At 35.7% G+C, this 27,411-nt stretch overlaps 1 protein-coding gene across 11 annotated transcripts in view; it reads right to left on the bottom strand.

The window, feature by feature from the left end:
* PIAS2 (protein inhibitor of activated STAT 2) overlaps positions 1–27,411 on the bottom strand; it is a 115,564-nt gene that overhangs the window by 11,515 nt on the left and 76,638 nt on the right. For all 11 annotated transcript variants that reach the window (XM_073006338.1, XM_007974115.3, XM_073006334.1 and 8 more), the window contains 6 exons: positions 25,646–25,751; positions 24,964–25,037; positions 16,930–17,090; positions 10,506–10,639; positions 8,732–8,903; positions 1,045–1,184 (listed from right to left, as the gene is read on the bottom strand). In XM_073006338.1, coding sequence (XP_072862439.1) covers positions 1,045–1,184; positions 8,732–8,903; positions 10,506–10,639; positions 16,930–17,090; positions 24,964–25,037; positions 25,646–25,751 — 787 coding nt within the window. The remainder of the gene's footprint in view (positions 1–1,044; positions 1,185–8,731; positions 8,904–10,505; positions 10,640–16,929; positions 17,091–24,963; positions 25,038–25,645; positions 25,752–27,411) is intronic.

Here is a 27,411-nt window from a genome sequence, read left to right as displayed (position 1 = left end):
ATATTTTACAGTAGATTCCCCCTTATGTTTTGCCTTCTGTGATTGCAGTTACCTGTGGTCAACTGCAGTCAGAAAGTATCACATGGAAAATTCCAGAAATAAACAATTCATAGGTTTTAAATTACACACTGCTCTGAATAGTCTGATGAAATCTCATGCTGTTCTGGCTCCATCATGCTCCATCCCACTCAGGACATGAACCATTCCTCTGTCCAGTGGCTCCCAGCTTTGTCACTCAGTAGCCATCTAAGTTATCAGATTAACTACCTCAGTACACAGTGCTTGTGTTCAAGTAACCCTTATTTTAACTTAACAATGGCAACCAAGTGCAAGAGTAGTGATGCTAGCATATTGTTATAATTGTTCTATTAGTTATTGCTGTTCATCTCTTACTATGCCTAATTTAAAAATTCAACTTTATCATGAATATGTCTTTATAGAAAAGAACAGTATATATAGGGTTCTGTAATATCTGTGGTTTCAGATATTTACTGGGGGTCCTGGAACTTATCCCCCATGAATAAGGGGAAACTACTGTACATATAAAAGATATCCCAAGTATTAAGCCCTGCTTTAGGGAAACAGATGGTAGACCCTATCTTTGTAAGGAGAATAAAATCCACAGCTCACAGGAAAAATCAGCCCCAAACAACATCAGTATATTATGAAGTTCTGATGAGCTACCAAGAAGAGTATGAGAAAATATGCTCCCTTCACCTGTGAGGTTCTACAATAGGTAAACAAAGAAAAAGTCTCTTAGTACAAATTCTCCAAAAGGGAGAATAAAATCTCTAACATTTACTATTCTACTATATTTCTTATCACCAGGAATCTAGAGATTGCTCTGTAGTTAAAATAACAACTGGATGTAGTGTATAACAACTGGATGTAGTGTATAAAAACAGGTAAGACCTTTACATGAAGCCTTCAAATTTCCTTAGCACTTCTATTGAAAATTTCAAAACTATATTGGCTTCACAGATTAAGATTAAAAATAATAAACTTTGATAAAAAAACAAAAGAAAACAAAAACACTCCACATACCTGGCAAATCTGATGACATGCTTGATATTGGCGTGTGGTGGAATGGTACTGAGTAGTCTGTTAATGAAGGCGGAATAGCAGCAGGATCAACCGAAGTCACACTGGGCACCCTTACAGAAGATGGCTGATACATGAGAACCCTGTTTTAAACAGCATGGGAAATTACAAACAATCTGGCTGTTAGTTCACAGGAGAGAAGAGCTGCACCACTGGGCATTCTCAGTTGTTTGTTCACTAGTTTCAGCACAACTATATGGCAGCGACTCACTACACAGCACTCCACTCTCCTCTCCTCTCCCACAAGAGTCTTCATTTTAACATGAACGTACCTTGGCTCTCAACAGCAACTGCGACATAAGAGCAAGTTGACATTCAAACACAATGTACAGTGCTGGAGTGAGATATAACACTTTTATCCACAAACAGAAACAGACATCACTTTTATTAATGTGTATGTAATAAGTATATGGGTACCAGTGATTTTATCTTTAAAGAAATTTAAAACTAACATAGAAGATCCCTAAGGTTTGATTTAAATCAGGGAACCTTTAGAAGTGAAGCTACTTACTATAGCACAACCCAAATTTCTTCAAGTCTAACTTGAATTGTATTAATTATTTGCAATCTTTTCTGGGAATCATCTGAGCAAAATTACCCAGTCTTGCGGCCAGCCAACTTGATGGCAACAGGCCACAATCAGAAATGAGGATGAGTATTCAGGATTTAAAATATAATATCCAGAAATAAAAATGCTGGCTACCATGATACCACCTACCAGGTAGGTGAAATCCCAAGATAATTTATGATTTTAAAATTAGCTGTTCATGCTACCAAAAATACAAATTAAACATGTAATAAATATACTTCACAACTGATATTATATAAAAATATATATATACACTATAAAATTACTTTATAATTTCAAGAAGCAGTATAACTAAACATATTTTGAAAAAGTTCAAGCTTAAACAGAGATTTTTTTGCATTCTTCCTATTTAACCTGCATTTTCTCTTAGCCCAGGGTAAACAACAACAACTTCACAAGAAAGATATCCTTGAATGTATGTAGGAAACTGAGCATCATTACTGGTCTTATGGTTGATGGTAGGAACCTTGCAAACAAGGGGTAAAACATTAAGGTTAGTATCCCAAAGCACTGCCAGTCAACTACCGTAAGCTTAATGACGAAGATACAGAATTCTGTAGCTGGAAAAGACCATTATGAAGATGAAGAAAACATCTCAAAAACTTAAAGTAGAACCATGGTCACAAAGCTAGACTGGGATAACCTCTGGGCATCCTTTCCCTTTCCTGTTATTGCTGATTATTAAATATCAGTAATAAGAAATGACAAATTGCATGACATTCTTTGTACTCTGACAAACTATTTCATAACCTCAATTTAAATGTCAAACCACTTAAATATGGATATCACTACAAACGTGGAAAATAGTCATCTTGAGGGTACATATATGGTTGAGTGGGCAACTATGTTAGTCTCAGAAAAGTGAATAAATAACACAGGTCAGAGTTCAGAAATCTTTAAAAACTGATCCATTTAGGAAGCTTATGACATATAATATTCTTGAGGCAATAACATAGCCTGGTATTTGAAAATACATTTTCCTGAGGTAGATAAAGATAGAAGGAAGTTATCTTCCAAAATTCAATCACGTGTCTGTAGGTTAGAATCTGGAGATTTCTTGGCCTCTAGTGCTATTCGAAGACCTAAAACCACAAGCAGTATGTGAGCTATGTTAGAAAAGGCAGACTCTGGAGGAAAAAGAGAAGTTGGGAGGAGATAAAATAAGTTATATTGTATCTAAAGCTTGTCTTTTTTGGAGGTTTGAAAACAGTGGTCCTTCACAGGGATCAAAGGAGAAGAACAGGACATCATCACAAGTTTTTCAAATAACATGAGACCACCTCTCACACACAAGAGTTTTTATGAGAAATTGGAGGAAGGACACAGTGGGAAAGGAGGAGAGAGAGACTGGAGTATATATGAGTGCTGGGGAGGGAACTAAAGAAGTGGCTCTGATTATTCTGGCTGTCTCAAAGTATTAATATCTTATTGTTGTTAAAATATTAACAGGCAGGCTTTTGAAGACCAAATATATATAAAGTTTCATTTAATTTAAAAACTTTCTACTTAAAAGTATATTTAGAGCCAGGCAGGGTGGTTCACACCTGTAATCTCAGGACTTTGGGAGGCCAAGGCAGGAGGACTGCTTGAGCCAGAAGTTTGAGACCAGACTAGGCAACACAGGGAGACCTTGTATCTACAAAAAATTAAAAAAAAAAAAAAAAAAAAAAAAAAAAAAAGCCACACGTACTGAAGCATGCCTAAGGTCCTAGCTACTTGGAAGGCTGAGGCTGAGGCTGAGACTGCTTGAGTGCAGGCGGTAGAGGCTGCAGTGAGCCATGAATGCTCCACTGCACTCTAGCTTGGACAACAGAGCAAGACCCTGTCTCAAAAAAAAAGTACATTTAACCTATCATGTTTTTTTTTTTCTCTGCCACTGAAAGAAACTAAAAGACTTTCTGGTACAAGAAAAAGACAATGAATGTTAGAAAAGAATGTTAGAAAAGGCAGACTCTGGAAGAAAAAGAGAAGTTGGGAGGAGATAAAATAAGTTATATTGTACCTAAAGCTCGTCTTTTTTGGAGGTCTGAAAACAGTGAAACATTCTCCCACTCCCTCTTCTCATCCTTTGCTATTTCACACTGGAGATTCTTTTGTTTTGATCCTGATTGACCCTTCAACTTGAAATAGACTTACATGTAACAACAACAGAGCTTCCTTTCCTTCTCTGACCCCTTGACTTACATCTACAGAGGAGTCAAGTGAATGTCCCTATACACCTGTCACCACAGTAACACCTAATAACTGTACGTGTCCTGTCACTTAGCAACATGAAACTTTACATGATTAAATAGCTACTCCTTACTTAGGCAATACCAAAAGGTTGACTGTCAAAACATGTGAAATGTGAAAATCCAATGGGGGTAAAAATTAGTAAATCAACATCTAAAACCTCAGCAAACATATGAAAAGCTAACAATTTAGCGTTAATTCCCATTACCTGAATGTTGCAAACATTAATACAAATTCAACTTTACATAGAATGGCTTAAAGTAGTCATTAGTTGGGATTATCAAATTACATACTGGTAGCAGGTTGTTATCAGAATCTTCACAAGGACCACATTCAGAAACAAAATGATTCTAAAGCCTATGCAAAAAACAGAAATGAGTAACAGATTCCATGAAAAAATGTAAATGGCTATGGATGGTGAAATGATGGATGTAAAAATGTGATGCTATATAAAAAGATTTAAAGCTTCTAAAATTTGTTACTGCCTCTTCATAGGATTGGTAAACACACACAGATATGTGTATACATTATGCAAGTGTACATTTATATTTTAAACATTTGTAACTTTATCCATAATATCACAGCACAAAAGTGAATTGCTAGAATGCTGCTATACAGCAAATATTAGTATTTTGGATTACATGCTGGATCAGAGAATTGCATGAAACTCACATTTGGTCAGACTTGGATGTCTGAAAATAGGTTGACAATTTTTATTTATAACCCTGAAGTTCACTGTATGCTCCCACTTTATGATCATAAAAGTATAAAAAAGATTCAATTTTGCTACCAATTCCTAATGTTTATTAATCTGGAGACATACCAATTTATCCTTTTTTTGTTTCCTGTCTTTAGAATACCTTCTTATTAAGGCAAAGCAACCACTCATTTTCCAGAAGGGGCATAATATGCAAAATTATCTTTTAATATGGAAAAACATCAGAGATTTTCTAAATGTCTTAAGATTAACATACAAGTAATATGGAAAAACATCAGAGATTTTCTAAATGTCTTAAGATTAACATACAAGTTTCTTCTGACAGGTATTATAAGACTGCATTCAGGCCGGGCGCGGTGGCTCAAGCCTGTAATCCCAGCACTTTGGGAGGCCGAGACGGGTGGATCACGAGGTCAGGAGATCGAGACCATCCTGGCTAACACGGTGAAACCCCGTCTCTACTAAAAAATACAAAAAACTAGCCAGGCGAGGTGGCGGGCGCCTGTAGTCCCAGCTACTCGGGAGGCTGAGGCAGGAGAATGGCGTGAATCTGGGAGGTGGAGCTTGCAGTGAGCTGAGATCCGGCCACTGCACTCCAGCCTGGGCGACAGAGCGAGACTCCGTCTCAAAAAAAAAAAAAAAAAAAAAAAAGAAGACTGCATTCAAAGACTCCAGTTGGTATGCAGAGAAAGGGAACAGGACTGCCATCAAAATAGCAATGATTCTCTCTAGGTGAGATACTTTTTGCTTTCTTCTTGGTGCTTTGTAAAATTGTTTATAAGAATAATTTTTACTAAAACAATAACAATATACCTCTTAAAAGATAGCTGCTCACAGGCAGGTGTGCTGGCTTACGCACCTGTAATCCTAGCACTTTGGGAGGCCAAGATAAGTGGATGGCTTGAGCTCAGGAGTTCGAGACCAGCCTGGGCAACATGGTGAAACCCCATGTTTACAAAAAAAATACAAAAAAATTAGCTGGGGGTGGTAGTTCCAGCTAATTGGAGGGCTGAGGCAGGAGGATCGCTTGAACCCAGGAGGTCAAGACTGCAATGAGCTCCGATCACATCACAGCAATCTAGCCTGGGTCACAAACTGAGACCCTGCCTCAAAAAAATTTAAAAAAAAAAAAAAGAAAGAAAAAGAAAGAAAAAGAAAAAATAGCTGCTCACATAATTTCGGGGCTGTAAATTAGAGTAAGTTTTCCCGATTTCTCATTCTCTATTTCTCATTTGCTTACTATCTTTGACAGTCAAAAAATCCTATGACAAACTTACACAGCATAGGAAAACCATAAAAACTCTAGATACTGAACTACAAGAAAGGATATGAAAAGGACAACCAAGAACAAAGCCACAAAGGTCTAAGAGTAGGAGGGAATCACAGAGATGATATAACCATAGCATGAGCCTCCACTATGACACTGTGACAGGCGGCAGCCACTCTAAAACAGAAAATATGATTTTGGGACAAAAGATTAAATTTCCTAGTACTCAGAAAGCTCCAATAGAAAGTCTGTCCATGTATCTTTAGTTCACTGGACCTAAATCTGGTAATAAATCACAAATTTAATCCAGCTAGTCAATGTCTCCCTTTTAAGAACTACAAGGTGGCTGTCACATAATCTCTTCTCCTGGTTTAACAGCTTCAGTCCTTAAGACCCAGTCATCCATCTTGCTCCAGATTCCACTATTCACCTCCCTGTTCCCCTGCTCTGGTCATACTTATTTGTTAATACCATTCTTAATGATCAGCACTGACTGAAATGCTCTGAGAGTCGTATAGCCTAAAATGGAACAAAACTGGCATGGTATGGATCCTGGATACTATGCTTATTTTATTAATGCTAAGAACAAATTGGTTTTAGTGGTGAACCCTTCAAACCATTAATTGAAACCTGACATTTGAAGAGTTTCTATCAGAAATGGCAATTAATTTACTGAAAGCCTTTCCAACATCCATGAAGATGACTACATAGTTGTCCTTATGACAAGATACATCTTATCAATGTATTTCCTAATATTAAAGCACTCCTAGGATAAACTACTTTGTCACATATGTCATTTTAATATATAATTAAATGATTTCCTAAGACTGAATTCAGAATTTTCATTTATCTTTCTACGTGAGTCTGTTTCTTAAGAGTTCTTCCGTGTAAATATTAATGTGTATGTATGTCTAGCTTGGGTATTAAGGGCTACATCAGCTTCATGGAATGAACTAGGTAGCTGCACTTTATACTGACTTCTAAAATAAACTTTCAAGTGTTGCTGGTTTAGTTACAAATTTCTACCTTATACTTACCAATGTTAGTTTTTGTTTTCTTTTCAGCCTAGATGAGAAACCTTAACATTTATCTCTACAGTAGCTGACCACAGATGTAAACTATCCTTATTCCTCTGCATACTGAGGTCATTTCAGATTTTGTCACCCACTGTGTATGTGCCATCCCTCCTGTTTCATGGACTCATCAAACATAGATAAAAATGTGGTAAAGGACAGAGGGTAGACCCTTGTGGCATGCTACCAGAGACATGCTCCAAGATCACAACGACTCATGAGTCAGCATCACTAGGCATGACCTCTCAACCTGGCATGAATTCAGCCAACTACAGGACTTGCAACTCATGTTTTTCCACTATATTCTAAAGGATATCATTACAGAGTAAAATCCAGAAACATCACATCTAAGCATTCATTCCCCTGATACTCCACCCCAGTAACCATTTCAAAATTATATCTTCATTTTTTGTGTATTATTTAAATTAAGATGTACCAGTCAATTTGTCTCAAAGGAGCAATAAATGATTGGCACAACAGGAAAAAATCGACTTGAAACACTTCCTCATCTTGTTCCACACACACAAAAACCCCACCTCATTCTAATTAAATAGGTAGAAGTAAATATACGCCCTTAATATATGTGTAAATTATATCTGGAAATATTAAGTATTTTAACAGTAAAGAAGGCAGCTGAAAAGGTTTAATTCTTAAAATTATAAAAATAAACACTGTTGCAAAAGGAGATATTTTATATAAAATGTCTAGAACAGGCATTACAGAGACAAAAAAATGACTGCCTAGATTTGGGGCGTAACTAGAAATAAACTACAAAAGAACATGAAGAAAGTTTTTTTGGGTATTGAAAATATTCTACTACTGAATCATGGTGATGATTGCACAGCTCTATGTATTTTCTAAAATATCGCTGAATTGTGCAGTTACATACTTAAGATGGGTACATTTTATGCTATGTAAATTATACCTCAGTAAAGCTGTTAGAAAACAAAGTGGACCGAGAGGCCAAAAAGATGACACTAGCACTCCCAAGTCTGAAAGAATGTGTTGTGAACTGTCAGGAGAACTCTCCTGCTATCTCCTTGTATGATCCAAATACTCTCTGAAAAAGCAACTATTGCTAAATACCCAAACCTGATTTTAAATGCAGGCCAGTAATGGCTTCTGCCAGATAACTTATAGAGAATCCATGCTAAAATTCAGGTAGAATGCCATCTTACTCATCCATAGTTTGCCCTGGAGAGGTTGAGAAAGGAAAGGAATCAATTTTTATTGAGAAATTACCACATGCCTAACACTGAGGCTTTCTTTCATCTCATTAAAACCTGAAAATAATCCTGTAATATAGGCATTATTTAGCTCCATTTAACAGAACACAAAAAAGAGGCTCAATCAAATTAAGTATTTCATCTAAGATCACAGAACAAGTAAGCGATGGTGTGCCATAATTGGAATCCATACTTGTCAGATTCCCAGTTCCACACCCCATTACACCAGACTTTCTCATTTGGTCTGAGACGCCAAATTTCCTTACAAACAGGTTCAAGAAAATAACAAAAAGTCTCAGGTAGGAAATAAATACCTCACACGCTCACTTTCCAAAGATGTAAATATTTTCTCCATCAAAATGTGCTTCCTACAATGTGCTTACTTGAAAATATTCCAACTCAACAAAGGCAAATTAAAATAGCCTTCTACAGTTACGCCATTTCCCAAAGAGACATTTATAAATCTACCCCAAGAGCAATTAGTTGCGAGTGTAATGAACAATAGTGAACTATAAATTAACAAACCCTTTGGTTGGGCTGCTTTGTGTTTCTGACATAAAGATGCATTTCCTTTTGGCAGGAGGGTCGTCTTCTTCATCAGAAGAGCTTTCTATTGTAAGATCAATAACATCTACTTTCTTCTTGCTTGCCTCAGTGGCTACAGTCACTGAACAAGGCTTACTGAGGACGCTTGAACCTGCATGTAAGGAAACAAAAGGAAAAAAAAAAAATCAAAGGTATAACACAAATAAACTCTAGTGGTAGAGTCTAGTATATTCAGTATAGTATATTCCTGACAACCCATAGCGCCAGTGGAGCCACCTACTCCAACCCATGGACAGGTACCAACTCCCTAACTCCAGACCTCTGTCTGTAAAATGGTTGTTCACCTAGGGAGACAGGTGAGCACTATTCCTTGACAGAAGGTCAGAAGTCTCAAAGTCTCATTCAGACAGAATGTTCTTAGTTATGCCTCCAATACCACTGAAGGATTTCTGCAGCTCCTAATGCTCATCCTGTCTCTGCAAGTCAGCAGTCGTTTTACAGAAAGACACGGAGAGTTAGGGAACTGGTCTCAGGCCATGGGACAAAAATAGGTGAGTTCACCAGCTATGTATTCTCACAGACATGTTGCATAGTTAGCTCAGAACCAGATACTTCCATTCTAGCAATCATGCTCATATCAAAGAAAGTACAAACTTTTCACCATAAGCCAGAACTGATAAAAACTTTCACCTTGATAAGTTGAAAAAACCCAAACCTCTCACTTAAGTTACTCACACATTTAAACTTTTCTTATGAATTATCTACGAATCACATAGGTCCACAGACTACCCACAAAGATAGTCTCACATACCATATATGTTAACTCAGCATTTTCATAGAAAAGTATATTATCTGAATGTATTTACTTAAAAATGAAAGACAGTTGATAATGGAAAAGCAATAGAAATTTATCAACTAAATCACTCCCCATTTTTCTCAAAGATGACAGAAACCTTGGTCACTGCACTCAGGTTCAGTATCAATCACAGAGGAATAATTAATAATGGCATAAATTCTTTTTTTCCCCTTTCTTCTTACTCCATTCATTACACTGTTTGTTAGAACTTCAAATGTAATAAGAACAAAACTGAAATGCAGTGAATAGACTGTTAGATAAAAAGAAACTCTAAGTTCACGTGTGGGTTTCAAATTGTTAGGTAAAAAGAAACTAAGTTCACTTGTGGGTTTCAATTACTCAAAATGCCCTCAGTTTCCCTACTTAGTGTGGATAGATGCAGGCAGTTGATGGATAAGTACACATTCTAGGTAATCAAGGCAATGTTAATATTCCTCCCCACAAAGAAATGGAAGGAAACAATTTGTTTACTTTCTGAGCAATTAACCTGTGACCATCCCCAAACCACCAAGGCCATTAATCAATGATGCAGCCCTCTAACCTCACCTCCACTTAGGGTTCCACCTACAGATACTCTAAAAACAATTCTGAAAAACTGTCCACATAAATTCATTTGTGACTTTTCGTTTTGTAACAAACATCATATTTTAAAATGATTTTAGATGAATGTTTCCTTTATTCTACATACGAAAAATATACTATGAAATAGCTGATAAGATAGTATAAACTTCAGCACATTTCTTCAGGAAAGAATAAAAATCATTTGGGGGAAATTATATATAATCAAAAGATTGAGTCAACAAGCTGAATTCCAAACGTATAGTTCTAGGGGCCAAGATTAATGATAATGTTACATGAGTCTCACTGCTTTGCTCTCTGCTGCTGTTCTACACATACTTTCTATTTTTGTACACGGTTGGCTGGATACTTTCATAGCTTCTTTCTTCGGTCTCATTGGACACCAAGAACCATCTTCCTGGAATTTGATCTCATCCACATCAGAACAGTCATTGAGAATTTCCATAAAAAGCCTAAAAACAATTAAGAAGTACATACATGTAATCAACAGCTCTGCCTAAAGGGGAAATAAGAAAGTAACACACATTACCTTGAAAACATAAGTAATGCTAGCTGACCCCCTTTTCTTTTGGTATTGCAATACTTTTATACTTTACAACAATTATTACACCCCCTTTGTCCTGTTTTAAATCTGTAACAGGTGACATAATAGTTAAGTAACTTACTGAGCATCACCTGTGTAACTCAGTGAGTATCAACGGCTAAAGATTAGTAGATACCTGCAGCCTCCTAGCTGAGGCTGGCAGTAAGAACAGCCTCTAACACAGCACGCAAAACAAACACAAGCAGACAAAGGTTACTATATAGTAAAATAATTTATAAACTTTAACTTTGAGAAAAAAGGATAATGGGGTAGGGGAAGGAGGGAAGAATAGGTAAATAAAAGAAGTCTCAATAAATTTAAAATAAGCAAAGTGTATCTGAATTATGTTCAAATTAAGTCAGTACCAGAAAAATTTGAAAAATTCATAAATATTTGGAAACTAAAGAAACATGAGTCAAAGACAAAAATAAGATTTTGAACTGAATGAAAATAAAAATGTAATAAAATTTGTGGACTGTAGCTAAAGTAGTATTTAAAGTAAATAATCTTCCCTAATTAGAAAATAGTCTCAAATCAGTAACTTTATGAAACTAGAAAAAAAAGCAAATTATAGTAAAAGTAAGAAAAAGAGAAATAAAGAAAAAAACAACCAAATAGAAAAAAAGAAAAACAGAAAAATCAGCTTCTAGTCAAACTTATTTACACTCACTCCAAAAGAAACAGATAACCTAAGAAGCCCTATGCCTGAAGTTGGATCTATAGTTAAAAACTTCACCAAAAAAAAAAAAAAATCCCAGGTCCAAAGTCTTCTCTAGGGAATTCTACCAAATATTTGAGGAGAAATAATACCACTACTTCCAACTCATTGTACAAGGTCAGCATTACTCTGATAATAAAACCAGGTAGGCACTGGAACAAAACTAAATACCAACATCCCCCATGAACTTTGCAAAACAAATCCAACAACGAATACACACAGGATAACAAATCATGACCAAATGGGGTTCACTCCCACAATACAAGATTAGTTTAATATCCACAAGTCAATCAACATAATGCACCATATTACCAGACTAGTCAATGCAAGGTGGCAGGAAAACAAAAGGCAGCCACGTTAGAAAGAAGAAGTAAAACTGTCTTTATTTAAAAAACATTACTGACTATATAGAAAATCCTATGTAATCTATAATAAAGTCACTAGAACTACTAAGGGATGGGAATAACATATCTTGATATGAAAGCAATATACAAAGGTCAACTATATTTCTATATATTAGCCATAATCACAAAAAATTTTTACATACCACAGAAATATGAAATATTTAGGAATAAACTTGACAGGAGATGTACAAGACACATTGAAAACTGTAAAACACTGCTGAGACAAATAAATAGAAAGATACATCCTGTTCATAAATCAGAAGACTCAATATTGTTATGTCACCACAGACTTATCTACAGAGTCAATGAAAAACAAATCAAAATCCCAGGTTTTTTTCCCTAGTTGACAAGCTGATTCCAAAATTTGTATGAAAATGCAAAGAATCTACAATAGCCAAGACAACTTTGAAAAAGAAGAACAAAGTTGGAAGATTCACACTACCTGACTTTCAGCGAATGCAATATTGACACAACTACAGACAAATAAATCAATACAACAGTCCGGAGATCCAAACATACAGTCAATTAATTTTTGTAAAAAGTGCAAAAGCAATTCAACGAGGAAAAACTAATCTTAACAAATGATGGTGCAGCAATCACATGGCCATATACCAAACAAAAACAAAAATCCTGTTATCTTACACCATACATAAAAATTAACTTGATAGAAATAATAAACCTAAGTGTAAAAGTAAATTATGAAACTCCTACAGGAAGCTCAGAAAAAATATTTGTGACCTTGAGTTAGGGGAAATGTCTTAAAATAATACCAAAAGCACAATCTTTCATAAAAGAAAAACTTGGTAAACTAGCCTTCATTCAAATTAGACACTTCTGTTATTTGAAACACACTGTTAAAAGACTGAAAAGATAAAATGACAGAAAACATTTAAAAATCATACACCTGGTAAGACGTTTGTATCCAGAATACATAAAGAACCACCAACATTCAATAATATGAAAACAAAACCCAATTAAAAAGTGGGCAATAGGCCGGGGCACGGTGGCTCACACCTATAATCCCAGCACTTTGGGGGGCCAAGGCGGGTGGATCACGAGGTCAGGAGATCGAGACCACCCTGGCTAACATGGTGAAATCCCATCTCTACTAAAAATACAAAAAATTAGCCGGGTGTGGTGGCGGGCACCTGTAGTCCCAGCTATTCGGGAGGCTGAGGCAGGAGAACGGCGTGAACCCAGAAGGCGGAGCTAGCAGTGAGCTGAGATCGCTCCACTGCACTCCAGCCTGGGCGACAGAGCGAGACTCTGCGCTCACTCCCCGCCCCCCCCGCAAAAAAAGAGAAACCATACCAAATGTTAATGAGAATGAGGAGCAATCAAAACTCTCCATATACTGCTGGTGGAAATATAAAATAGTACAACTGCTTTGGAAAACAGTTTGACAGTTTCTTGCAGTTAAGCACACACCAGGCATGTGCCTAAGCATTCCACTCCTAAGTATTTACCCAAGATAAATGAAAACAGTCCACACAAAGACTTGGGCATGAATGTTCACAGTAGCTGTATTTCCAACAGCCCAAAACCAGAACAAACCCAACAACGCATGAACTGACAAACTGTGGGTGAGAATGCAACTCAGCAATTAAAATGAAATATTGGTATATGCAACATAAATGTATCTCAAACAAGTATGTTGAGTAAAAGAAGTTAGACAAAGGAAGCACACAGTTTACGATTCCATTCACATAAAAGTCTAGAAAATTCAAACTAATCTATAGAAACAGAAAGCATATCAGTGTTTGCTTGAGGACTGAGGGAGAGATTGAAAACATACATGAGAAAACTTTGGGTGTGATGGGTGTGTTCATTATCTTGACTGGAATAATGATTTCACAGGTATATAATAGGTCAAAATTTATCAAATTGTACATTTTACATGAGTAGTTCTTATGCCAAAAAAGCCCACTTCATGAGAAGAGGTTTTTCTCAACTATACTGAAAACTCAGCATAATGTAAATGAAAACCCAAAAAGGTTCTGTGTAATTTCAGAATGCTTTTATTCAAGTGAGTATCACAGAATGTACTGTCACACTAGTCAAAAAAATTCTGAAAAGAAACGGCCTAAGAAATACTACCACATAATAGAAATCTAATAAAAATAGTTTTGTACTGGCCTACTAATACTTTGATCAATGGAACAAATAGAAGTTCAGAAGTTAACACTAGTATTTACAAGAAATGTATTAGATAATGCAAGTAGTATCTCAGATCTGTGGGAGAGATTCAAGTAAATGTGGTTGAGAATAATCTGGGTGCTAGGGTGAGGTGATCCCTACCTTAATGGGATCACCTATTCCCTACTGTAAAGTTCATTCCCCATCCCCAGTTTTCCTCCCATAGTGTCATTCCTTATCTTCATAGCACTTTACACTTCATATGCTTTCTATTTTACTGTCTCCCATACTAAAAGAGCTCTGCTCATTATTTTTAGACCTAGTGTCTGACACATGATAGGTATTTAGTAAGTACTGTGTTGAATGAATTCATGAAGCAATGTATGATGGAATAACTGAACAACTGGAAAAAGGAATCATAAATGTGTCTGATGAAAACAAGCAAATGCTCATATAAAATCTCTACAACTTTCTAAACATTTTCAAGACAGAAGTTCAAAACGGAAAAGACAAGACTTGATGAAAAAAAATGTAAAGCTTCTGAATGGAAAACAAAGGTCACAATAAATACAAATAAAAGGCAAACTGGGAAAACGCATTTGGCACATGCGGACAGAGAAATTAATATCCTCAATCTATAATGACTATTTATAGACCAGTAAGAAAAAGATGCGCAAGCCCACAGCAAAATCTTTTTTAAAAAAGGAACATTAAGAGGCAATTTGTAAAAGATATTACAATTACCAATATATGGAATTAAAGAAATATCTGATAACTCTTATAATAAAAAAATTAAAAGTCAAAATGATTAGCTATCTTTTAAATTAGGAAACTGGTAGACATTTTTATTTGTTGTTCTGTTTTGTTTTGTTTACTTCTGAAACAGAGTCTTGCTCTGTCACCCAGGCTGGAGTGCAATGGCATGACCACTGTTCACTGCAGCCTCAAACTCCTGGCCTCAGACAATCGTCCTGCCTTGGCCTTCCAAAATGCTGGGATGACACGTGTGAGCCACCACACCCAAGAGTAGACATTTTTAAAGTAAGATTTAATATGTGAGGCTGCTAGGAGAGCTGAGAAGTGGACAGTGTTATGCCTGTTGGCATGAGAGTGAAATGATTTACTAGGACAGAAAAATAGCTTACTCCTCCTGGGAGGCATCTTGATAACAAATACTAAAAGTCTTAAAGTTATACATTCCCTTTGAGTATTTCTAAGAACTTGAAGAAAACTCCACAGACATATACAAAATGCCATCTTCAAAAATGTTAACATTACAGGGCAATTTTAAATTGAAAAAGTAGAAACAAATATGGAATATCGAGAATTTAGTAAACACATCACAAAATATTAATGTGCAAAGAAGCATGACATATGTAACTCTCAAATGGTTCAAAAGAATTCTAAAAATAGTAATAATCATCTCTCTCTACATTCGCAAATGCATACACCAAAAATGTGTATATGCACACATATTAAGGGAGAAAGTGATACAACAACTGCAGCAGAATGTTAACAACTGAAGCTTCTGGGTCAAGGTTACATGGGAGGTTCTTTGTGCTACTATTCCAACACCTCTGTAGGGTTGAAATTTTTTCAAAATAAGCTAAAAATAAAAACTCAGCAAACAAAAACGTTCAGAAAGGAATGTTAAAGTCCCATTCACTCTTCATTCCCCATTCCTCTCCACAGATAATACTCTTGTAAAACTTTTGTTGTTTATTTTAGAGATGCAACTCACTATGTTGCCCAGGCTCACCTTGAACTCCTGGGCTCAAGTGATCCTCCCACCTCACTTTCCTGTGTAGCTGGAACTACAGGCATGTACCACTGTGCCTGGCTTAAAACATTTTCAAGTTGCACAAGTATCTTTAAAAATCTAGGATACTTTTCACTATATATTGAGTAAAAATCATATGTATATATTAATATAAATCATTACATAAAGTATCATTTCAGTCTTTTTTAATATGTCAATAACAAAGTCATCACCATAGGATGGTCCTGCTAATTTTATTTTCATCTTTCCATTAACTGTATTTTCTAAATCTTACATGGTATATGGATGACATGTGCAATTTTAAAAAAAGTATTATTTGAAAAAAGGTACTAAAATTAGTTCATGCCATTTTCCAAATTCTGATATGCAATATGAGAGATGATGCTTAGAGTTTGGACTGCAGAGTCAGAAATACCTGGGTATGAATTCCAGTTTTGAACTTAAGAGCTATATAATGTGTCTATATTTATCCTATCACTTCCTCTGGTTTTTTGCATAGACCCTAACTGCTACTTCAAGAAATTCTAGGTAAGGAAAATGACATCACAAAGCAAACTTTTCCCTATTTCCTGTAGGTTTTATAAAATATAATCTTGGAAAGCAAAAACATTCCCCTCAACACAAATCATATTATAGAGATAAAAATGCCACTAACCAGCCAGGCGCGGTGGCTCAGGCCTGCAATCCCAGCACTTTAGGAGGCTGAGGCGGGCGGATCATGAGGTCAGAAGATCGAGACCACGGTGAAACCCCGTCTCTACTAAAAATACAAAATTTAGCCGGGTGCGGTGGTGGGCGCCTGTAGTCCCAGCTACTTGGGAGGCTGAGGCAGTAGAATGGCATGAACCTGGGAGGTGGAGCTTGCAGTGAGCCGAGATCAAGCCATGGCACTTCAGCCTGGGCGACAGAGACTCTGTCTCAAAAAAAAAAAAAAGCCACTAACCACAGTTTAAAAAATAAGATTGAGTGTAATTATGTGTAAGACAGAAAACATACAAACATCCAGATTTACGCTAGAGTAGAATTTATTTAGAATTTAGTTCAGTAAGCTGTACTGAACAAAGACATTGCCAATAGCTGTTGTATTAGTCCATATCAGCTGTTAAAAGGGATATACTTACCCATCTAATATTAGACTTTCATAGGCAGCTTTTTTGTCACACACAGGACAAATCCAGGTGGGCTTCTTCTCATTCATTTGTAGATAAAGGGCAGCATCAAAACACTGCAGATGTGTACAAGTCACTGCACGGCATGGGATTGTCAGTCTCATTTTTCCTAACTACAGGACAGGAAACACAAGGAAAACTAGTTCAGAAAGGAGAACGAGCTCAGAGGGAACGTGGTCAGTTGTAAAAGTCTGAAGATGTCATACAAGAAGATGACAAAAATGAAAAAGAAATCCAAACCAGAATGTATTCCCAGGGAGATTAGAATATATTTTTATTCATTGATTGCCCTATGATTTTTGAAAAACCATTTCACTTTTTCAAAACAGGTGACATGTAAATCCAGATTCATATACGCTGAAACTATGACTCCTCCTTACCTGGTCCCCAGTTTCCCTATTTAGAGAACCACTGTTATCCATCTCTTGCATGTCCTTTCATAGATGTTCTAAGCATAAACCAAGTGTGTATTTAAAGTATTTTCCCAGGAATTATAGGATACAGTACATACTGTTTTCCAACTCACTTCTGTCATATAACTTGGTGACTACTGCACACAAATTGGTATATAAAAAACTACCATTATATGAAGGTATCATAATTTATTTAACCAGTACACTAATGACTGACATTTAAATTGTTTCCAATCTTTTATCGCTACAATGCTGTAATGAGTATTTCTAAGATTCCTATATTTACAATATTTATAATTTCTAGAAGTGAAACTTCTGGGTGGAAAGAAAAGGACATTTGTAATTTTTGTCACATTAACACATTATCTTCCACAAAAAGTACCTACTGGGTTATGTATACAAGTGTATTAACGTGCTTTGTTCCACTCAACCTTTCCAATATAGTGTTATTAAATTCTTGATCTCTGCCAATCTGGAAGGTGACAAATATCCCATTATAGTTGTGAACTACATTTCTCTTATTATAAGTGGTAGTTGAGCCTCTTCTTTTACTTCTAAGAGTCATTTGTGTTTCTAAGAACTTTCTACCTATAACTTTTTCTCATTTCCCATTTGGTTATTAATCTTTTTCTATTTGTAGGCACTCTTTATATAAGAAATCAGCCATGTGTGTAATATGAACTGCAAATATATTTTTCATTTATGAAAATTTATTTTTATATAATCAACTGTGTTAATTTTTCAATATACTTTTGATTAACTCTAGTGCTGTTAAATTCGTATTGCAACTAGTAGTGGTCCATCGGCACCAAGACATACACAACACCCAGATTTGGTCAGACCAGGTTTTCCTACATAATCCTTCAAACCTCCCCACATATTTCCCTTACAGAAAATATCACTACTTATAACCAGTCCTGCTATTTTGATTGAAAATTTGTTTCTCCCACTAGATCTTAAGCTCCTAAAAGATGGTCTAGATCTCTGCTCACCACTGAATCCCACTGTCCTAGCACAATACTAGCTCATAGTATGTGCTCAGTATTTGTTGACCAGATAGGAGAATGAATGGAGATGGACCAGAAATGGGGAAAAGAACAAACAGGAAATGAAGAAGATGGACCTCCTTTTATGCTATAAAGTTTGAAAGAATTCATGGCAAAATTAAAACATTCTTAGCTCTGTCTGAGACGCAGGCTTTTTAGGATGTTCTTTTTCTTTTGGTTCATCTGTAATTTCTAATTCCTCTAAAATGAACACCTGGTAATGTGGTAATTTAAAAAGAAAATAATTTAGCTGAATCATCAACACAGAAGTAACGTTTATATAGTTCCACCTACGTGCAAGGTACAGTGTTGACTACTTCACATTAATCTCAAAAACACTTTTACAATTACATAACAATTATACTAAAAGGATGGTATCATTATCATCCCCATTTTATAAATAAGGAAACTAAGGTACAAAGAAGCTAAGTAACCTAACACTACAAAGTTAGAAAATGGCAGAGCAGGTCTGACCTGGGAAGCTCCAGCCCTGCAGAGTCCACACTCTCATCACTGCTATACTGTCTCTACCTAAGTGTCTAACCAGAGTTCTAAAAGGGATCTTCGAAATTTCTGTGATTTGATCAAGGTATGTGGCACAATATAACTCATCACTTAGAACAGAAAAAGGTCAGCATAAAACCTGACGCAGTTTCTCTTCTTAACATACATCTTTCTATATTTTTCCTGCCTTTAAAAACAAATTATTTATTAAACAGACTCTTACAGTATGCCCAAGGCTTTTATATAAATCTCATAAAATCTTCGTAACTCTATGACTCCAGAAAAGCTGGTATCTATATTTCTATTTCTGAAATGAAGATGCTGAAGCTACAAAAGGTTAAAACCACACACTCACTGAGACATAGCTGATAGAGCTATATCACAAATGGTCCTCACATCCCAGAGACATCCCAGTTTTATAACATTACAAATGGTGTTAGTTTTTTAATTACCCTCCTTTTCCTCTTTTGCTAAGTTTTTGTTCTATTAAAAATGAATGTTGACTAAATACCTATTCAGCACCCAATGAGATAACAGGTTTTTAAAATCCTTTCAATGATAAGATGAATAATTTTAATAGATTTTCCTATCATCCTTTTTTTAAATCACATGTTATTCTTTTTAAATAGTACCAACATAAACATTGGCTGGTTATTTAGAAAGTTTCCACCAATGTAAGTGAGGTGGCTTTTTTACACAATCACTGTGTGGAAACAACTCAATCACTGAACTCGTTATTACATTACACTATGCCTATTCAACAAAATGCCCACAATGATTAAAATAAGACCAATCTACACATATTAATATACTTAAGATACACTGTTAATTAAAAAACAGCAAGCCATAGGACAGTATATATTTTCCAATAAACATACATATAATTATAGAGAATTAAATCTAGAAAAATCTATCATGCTACTAGTAATGTTACTTCTGAATAATAGACCTTGCAAATTTAAAATTATCATTTTTACTTTTCGGCTCTATTTGAATAATTTAAAAGTAGGTATTTTTCGTCAATTTTTACAATTTTTTCTTTAAAATAACGTTCTAACTCAGCCTACCACGGTTTTAACAGTTATCTGTTCTCATTTGGTTTCAAAACCCCTTTAGACTCTTAAAAATTAAGACCTTCCTCTCGGCCTCAGCGCCATTTTTCTGGAAACCTCTGCGCCATGAGAGCCAAGTGGAGGAAGAAGCGAATGCGCAGGCTGAAGCGTAAAAGAAGAAAGATGAGGCAGAGGTCCAAGTAAACCGCTAGCTTGTTGCATCGTGGAGGCCACAGGAGCAGAAACATGGAATGCCAGGCTCTGGGGATGCTGGTACAAGTTGTGGGACTGCATGCTACTGTCTAGAGCTTGTCTCAATGGATCTAGAACTTCATCGCCCTCTGATCGCCGATCACCTCTGAGACCCACCTTGCTCATAAACAAAACTGCCCATGTTGGTCCTCTGCCCTGGACTTGTGACATTCTGGACTATTTCTGTGTTTATCTGTGGCCGAGTGTAACAACCCTAAAATAAATCACCTCTTCCGCTCTTTTAGCTGAAGAATTAAAAAAAAAAAAAAAAAAAAAAAAAAAAAAAAAATTAAGACCTTGGCCAGGCACAGTGGCTCACCCCTGTAATCCTAGCACTGTGGTAGGCCGAAGCGGGTGGATCACCTGAGGTCAGGAGCTCGAGACCAGCCCAGTCAACATGGTGAAACTCGATCTTTACTAAAAATACAAAAATTAGCTGGGCGTGGTGGTGGGCCCCTGTAATCCCGCTACTTGGGAGACTGAGGCAGGAGAATTGCTTGAACCTGGGAGGCAGACGTTGCAGTAAGCTGAGATCACGCCACTGCACTACAGCCTGGGCGACAAGAGCGAAACTCTGTCTCAAAAAAAAAAATAAAACAGGCCGGGCGCAGGCGTTCACACCTGTAATTCCAGCATTTTGGGAAGCCGAAGAGGGTGGATCATGAGGTCAAAAGTTCGAGACCAGCCTGGCCAACATGGCGAAACCCTGTCTCTACTAACAATACAAAAATTAGCCGAGCATGGTGGCAGGCGCCTGTAATCTCAGCTACCTGGGAGGCTGAGGCAGGAGAACTGCTTAAACCCGGGAGGTGGAAGTTGCAGTGAGCTGAGATGGTGCCACTGCACTTCAGCCTGGGCGACAGAGCAAGACTCCATCTCAAAAAAAAAAAAAAAAAAAGAAAAAAAAGAGAAAGAAAAAAAAATTAAGACATCAAAGACGTTTTATGTATGTGGGCTATAGTTATCAACATCTGTATATTAGAAATTAAAACATATTTTTAAAAGACAAGAGTACACAAGTACACATTCCATTAGCCATCAGAGCAACGACATCATCATCATCTATCAGGTAACCCACATTAAACATCACTTTATGCTCATAAGAGAGAAAGAACACAAAAAGCCAAAATTATGTGTCAATATTATTATAAAAAGTTTTAACTTTGTAGTCCTCTTCAAAGAGTGTCAGGGACCTTCAGGTATCCATGGGCCACATTTTGCAAACCGCTGCTTAGGGACTGTTTTTGTCGTTTTCTTCTGTGCTGTTTCCATCTCTCCTGTCACAGCCTTAAAATTTGCACAGTATACAGAAATGAGAATATCCAGGACTATAAAAGTTGTTGACCCTAAATTTAATCCTACTCTAGTTGTCTTATAAGAACTAATGAGCATTTCCTAAGAAAGCATTTGTTACTAGCTAGCAAAATTTTGTCAATTTCCTAGTGACTATGGAATGTTATTAAAAAGGACCTGAATGTGCCACCAAAATAAATTCTAATTCTAATTTAACCAGATGAAGGTGCTTTTTTGAAATTTATTATTTTTATGAATGAAGTGGTATCTAAGTAATGCAACTTTTTTCCTATAAAATGTTAAGCTGGCATTATCCAAATTCTATTCACTGTAGAGTAATTACTACCAATCTAAAGTAAGAGAGTTTTCAAGTTGAAAAGGCCCAAACTGGTGGTTTCCAACTATTTTCAGCAGGACTTTTTTTTTTTTAAACATATTAGAATCTCAAGAGATAAAATCAAACCTAGCTTGCTTTCTTTTTCTCTCTCCCAGCTACTCAGCCCACCTCCGCAGGACAGACAGAAAATCACTAGCTGAAATCACCAAAGTGAAACTCTTATGTAAAATTCAGATATTGTGTTCAGAAAATATAATTATGCACACTCGATTAGATCCTCTTCAATAACTACTGTGACATTACCTTCCTTTAGTCCCAAGGACAGAGGTTTTAGAATTCGCTCCCACTATTCAGGACTCACTTCTACCGCAAATCACCTTATGAAAATATTGTGAAATGTAACAAACATTTATTCTATAACCCTACATTATTATTTTCTCTTGTTTTTGCCAAATAACCCAGGGTTCACTTCTTATCCAAGTGCCTGGGGTTTATTTTTTTCCTTCTCCATTTCCCATTACTGCACCAGATCCCATGTTATCTCCATTGTTAGCCAGCTGGACTCCATTCTGCTTTTTCCAACTAATAATAGGACTGACTCTTTCTCAAACACTGCTTTCATCATCTAACTTCTGTCATCCATCCACCAAATCTAATCAACACACTTGTGTCTGGTAGTCTAATTAATATATACCACATATTACAGTTTAGCTACCCAACTTTATGTTAACACTACTACTATAGCCCAAAGAGTACCATTTACTCTTTTCTTAGAAAGTGCTCTGAAAAGATCGACGAACCCCGAGGAAAAGCTCAAAAGACAGTCTCACAAATAGACCTGTTGTCACTTCTGAGCAGAGAGAAAAAAACACTTAAGAAACTTAAAACAAGATTTCAAAAACCTATTTGATCTGTTACTTCATTTCTTCAAGTAACTGAAAAGTTAATTTTCTTAAAATTGGTAATGTTTGAAAGGAACTGCTCCCTATTCTTACACAGAAGGAATCCTAACCTCTCTGATATGCTGCTTTCACTATTACTGAAAGTTTGACTCATGAGATGGCCTATGCCTGTAATCCCAGCACTTTGGGAGGTCATGGTGGGCAGATCACTTGAGGTCTGGAGTTTGAGACCAGCCTGAGCAACATGGTGAAAGATCTCTACAAAAGACACCAAAATTAGCCAGGTGTGGTGGTATGCGGCGGTAGTCCCTGGTACTCAGGAGGATGAGATGGGAAGATCACCTGAACCCAGGAGGTCAAAGCTGCAGTGAGCTGTGATCATGCCACTATGCTCCAGCACGAGTGACAGAGAGAGACCCTGTGTCAAAAAAATTTAAAAAGTCTGAGAATCCGTTAGTATGTTTAGCCATTGCATTTGGTCTTTGTTGCTCTCATGTAGAGTGGCAGTCTGTATGAAAAAAAAAAAAAATTAAAAGATTCTAAGAAAATGGCACTGCATAACTGTAAAACTCCTTAGGTAAGTTGTGTAGAAGACTTTCTTCCTGATACAATAGTTTGACATCTAAAACATAATGGTGACATGAGTTTCCTCCCCATATGGTGATTGTCTGTGGAATACAGCTGGCAATTAATGTTTGCTGAATATACTAGGGTTACATAATAAAAAGGGGTCAATATCCAACCATTTTTTAACCAACAAAAAGGTAATTTCACTTCTTTCAATCTACTATTAATTTTAATTTTAACATGAGAGCGAAGAAAAAGAGAATAACCTGAAGACACTGAAAAGAACTCAAGCCTGAAGGTTTGCATAGAACTTGCGCTCAGAGGAAGACGTGGGTCCTTCCACATGCCTCCTAGAGCCTCTGCCACCACCTTCAGGGCTTTCAGGTCCTACCCTACTGGAACTGCACACCTCTTCCCTGCGATTGATAAGAGCACATTCCCAGTATCCAAGCAATCCTGATATCAAAAAATTCTATTTCAATGAAGGCAAGCTCATATTTTTAAGTTAATGAAGATTAAAAGAGTGATGTTTCAAAAAAGGATTTGCAAATACCACTTTCCAGAATAAAAGAGACGTACTTGTAATCAGGACATGTATATTTTAGCCCAATCTGGCAGCATGGTATATTGGAAAGAGAACAGGAATGTCAGAACAGAATCTTTATCCTTGTTCTACCACTAACTGTAATTTGGGTTAGCCAACCTCGTTCAGTCTCAGTTTCTTCATCTACAAAATGAAGACAACTCCTCCACACAGGTTTGCTAAGATAGTTAAATAAAGAACATACAGTAGAAACTCAACAAATTATTCTCTTTTCTTTCTGACACAATTTCTCCCCATTTAAAAAACTGTACATTTCTCAAAATGGTGGGTAGTCATCAAACGCCCACAAAATTACATTATAAATTCCTGATTCCATGACTTTTCTCACCAAGTTCTTCTTAACTGGAAAGGGTTCCCCTCCAATTCATTCAATGTTCCTGACCCTCCCATCTCCTCTTGGTAGTATAACAGCCTAACTGTAAGTGAAGTCTGCTCCATTTTTATGGGAGTTGGTTTTATTTTTCAAACTCAATTATTAACATTCTAAGCAAGCCTCAATATTTTCTCCCACAATTAGCTCAGTGGCAAGTAAATAGGAGGATGTGAGAGTTGCTAACTGATTTCTCCCTCATACTTTCTATGTAAGGAGATATAAAAGAAAAATTATTGTGCAATTTAAAAGACCATTACAAAGACATCCTACACATCCTAACTCACTAAACCAAGAGCATCAATTAGCATTTATCAGGCCCCAGTCACTTTATTTTTCAGTATCATTTATATTCTTATAAAAGGAGTCAGCTCTTAAAATATTTTTATTTATAGCTGTGTATTATCTACAACATTAATTACAACAGAATATTCTAAGCCTAAAGCTATCTTCCCTTTCTTTGTATTCTTTGCATGCCCAAATAATACAAAGCATTGTGACTTAATCATGAAGATTCCTTAATGGGAAAAGACAAAAGTTCAGAATTCTATCATAATATATCATTCATTCCCACACTTACTTTTATAGGAAAGTTAATCATTTATAAAAAGTCAAATTCCCTAGAATGTTTTGTTGCTTTACTTACAGGGCACATCAAGGATACCCGAAGGCTAGTTGTAGCAATTTCACTATCAGGATCTGCAGTAAGTTTTTCTTTAACTTTAAAGAGAAGAGAAAAAAAATAAAATTAAAAAAAATTAAGGGTGACAAAGAAATGGAATTATAGAAATATATAGCATCTTAAAACAAAATGTTAAATATTAATGTACTGAAAACACAATCACACTCCCAATGTAAGTTAAATAATTATGAACAGACAAATTCTTTGTTTAAATTCTTAAAATTTCTTTTTAAAAGTAAAACTGCTGGTAAGCAAGACTTTCAAAATAGAAAGCTGTGTAAGACTTAAGAACAAAACAACAATTAAGAGAGGAAGCTGGAATGCAGCAGTACCCTGAGCTTCAAAGCTTTTCCAACACACATTCATCACAGTTTTTATTATGCACTATTGTTTGTTTCCAACAATTACTAAATTTGTAAACAGAAAATATAAAAATATTCTTATACTTCCTTTGATAATTAAAAACTACTATGTGGTAATGTCTACAATTTTACTCACCAGTAATGTATATAAATTAGTATATACACAAGCTAACAAATATATAATATATTGATGTGAGCAATATTTAAAGCATTAAAGCATCTCATATGCTCAATCTATTTTTTTTTTTTTTTTTTAAATGCTTGGTCTTACAAACATTACTTACTTAGTGCTCTGGAATGATCAGGGTTTCTAATACCTTTCATTTTTAATCTCTGTAATAACATGGCTGATGTAAGCTGCCGTACAAGATATACAGACATGGAGTAATTCTACAAACAAACAAAAAAACCCCTGCATTAAAGATGAGAGAGAATATTCTCTTTGTTTACATGAAATACTTATTTAAGAAACTCTGGCTTCTAAAAATAACATTCAAAATAACTTCCATGGAATGGTCAATGACTGCAAAGGGGACAAAATTCACCAAGCTATTTCAGCGAAAATAAAAGCTCAATCATTTAAAAATATTTCTTGATCATTTATCACTTTAAAACATTCGCTGCTATAGGAACATAGGTTGGGTCAATGGTTTCCAAACTATGGTTCTTACTTAGCAAAACTGGTACCTTAGGGGACACCCTGAAAATGTACCCTCCTATGACTAACCAGAATCTTGCTAACCAAAATCATTCTGCTTTTATTGACTTTATGTAATGGGGCTCTCATATTTTCACTTAAAAGAGGAGTTCCACTGCAGAAACAAATTTCAAATGCCAGTGGTCTGAATTAACACTGCAAACCCAGAGTTCCAAAGTTCTAATTCTGGCAGAAGAGACCACCTGCTACATGGTCTTTGAGTAAATCACTCAAATGAACCAGGTAGCAGCTTTCTTCTGAGAAAAGCTTTGATAAATTAACTCCTGTACCCCAAATGGGTATTTTACTGACAAGCAGCAGCTACTATAGTATGTAAGACACATGAAGATATGATAAAAATTTAAAAGTCAAGGCCAGAAAACAAGTGTCCAATCCCATACCTGTTAGATCTGGCACAAAGGAACCTTCATTAGCTATTTATAGAGCTATGAAGAGATAAAATATAATTTCACATAAATGCTAAAAAAAACCTCTATCTTCCCATTTTTTAAAATATATTCATTCAATTGATTCCACAATAAACGTAATACTTTCAATAGTTGCCAAACCAAGTATTTGAAATATTTTTCAATGTTCTTTTAAATATCTAAATACCCAATTTATGGTGTAAATTTTAGGTCAATTAATCATTTTAATTATAAGGAAAGAGTATTATCCCCATTACATGGCAAAAGTTTTCAATGTCTACAATCATTTATTCCAATGTCTGTAAAGTTACTCCCAGCTCTGCAATTACCTTGGTGGCAAAACAAAAAATTCCTGCTATAAATAACGCCTCAATTTCTCCATCCATAAAACAGGAGTATTATTCTGTTTAGGAACATGTAATAGGAACACTGAAATTGATGCTTCATGTAATATTAACACTGAAGCTGATGGTCAGAAATTAACTGAAATCTCCTTTCCATTCATTATTTCAGTTATATAAACAAGTAATTCTAAAATGTAAATTCCTTGTTGTATTAACTGGTATCTCATAATTGACATAATTCATTATAAGACCAAAAATCAGCCGAAAGTCAAGTTCATCAACTTGAAGGTGTAGAGAAAATATTATAATTCTAAATAAATCTTTTTATACAAATGCTCACAGATTATCTGAAATATCAGTTGTTTATATAAAGGTTAGAACAGATTATTTCTAATCACAACATGTGTACATTTAACCATTTCTCCCCCAAACTGATAAAACTTTCCTTGTTCCTCTTCATAAATATTTATCATCCAAAGCTTCTAGTTTATTAAAATACTCAACACAACATTACATACAATTGCGGTTAAACCATTATCTTAAGAAATATAAATATGCATATTTTCTTTCCAGGAAAATAA

This window comes from Chlorocebus sabaeus, chromosome 18 (assembly GCF_047675955.1).
Source record: "Chlorocebus sabaeus isolate Y175 chromosome 18, mChlSab1.0.hap1, whole genome shotgun sequence".
In the NCBI taxonomy this organism is placed as follows: domain Eukaryota; kingdom Metazoa; phylum Chordata; class Mammalia; order Primates; family Cercopithecidae; genus Chlorocebus; species Chlorocebus sabaeus.
This window is presented reverse-complemented; position numbering and strand designations above follow the sequence as displayed.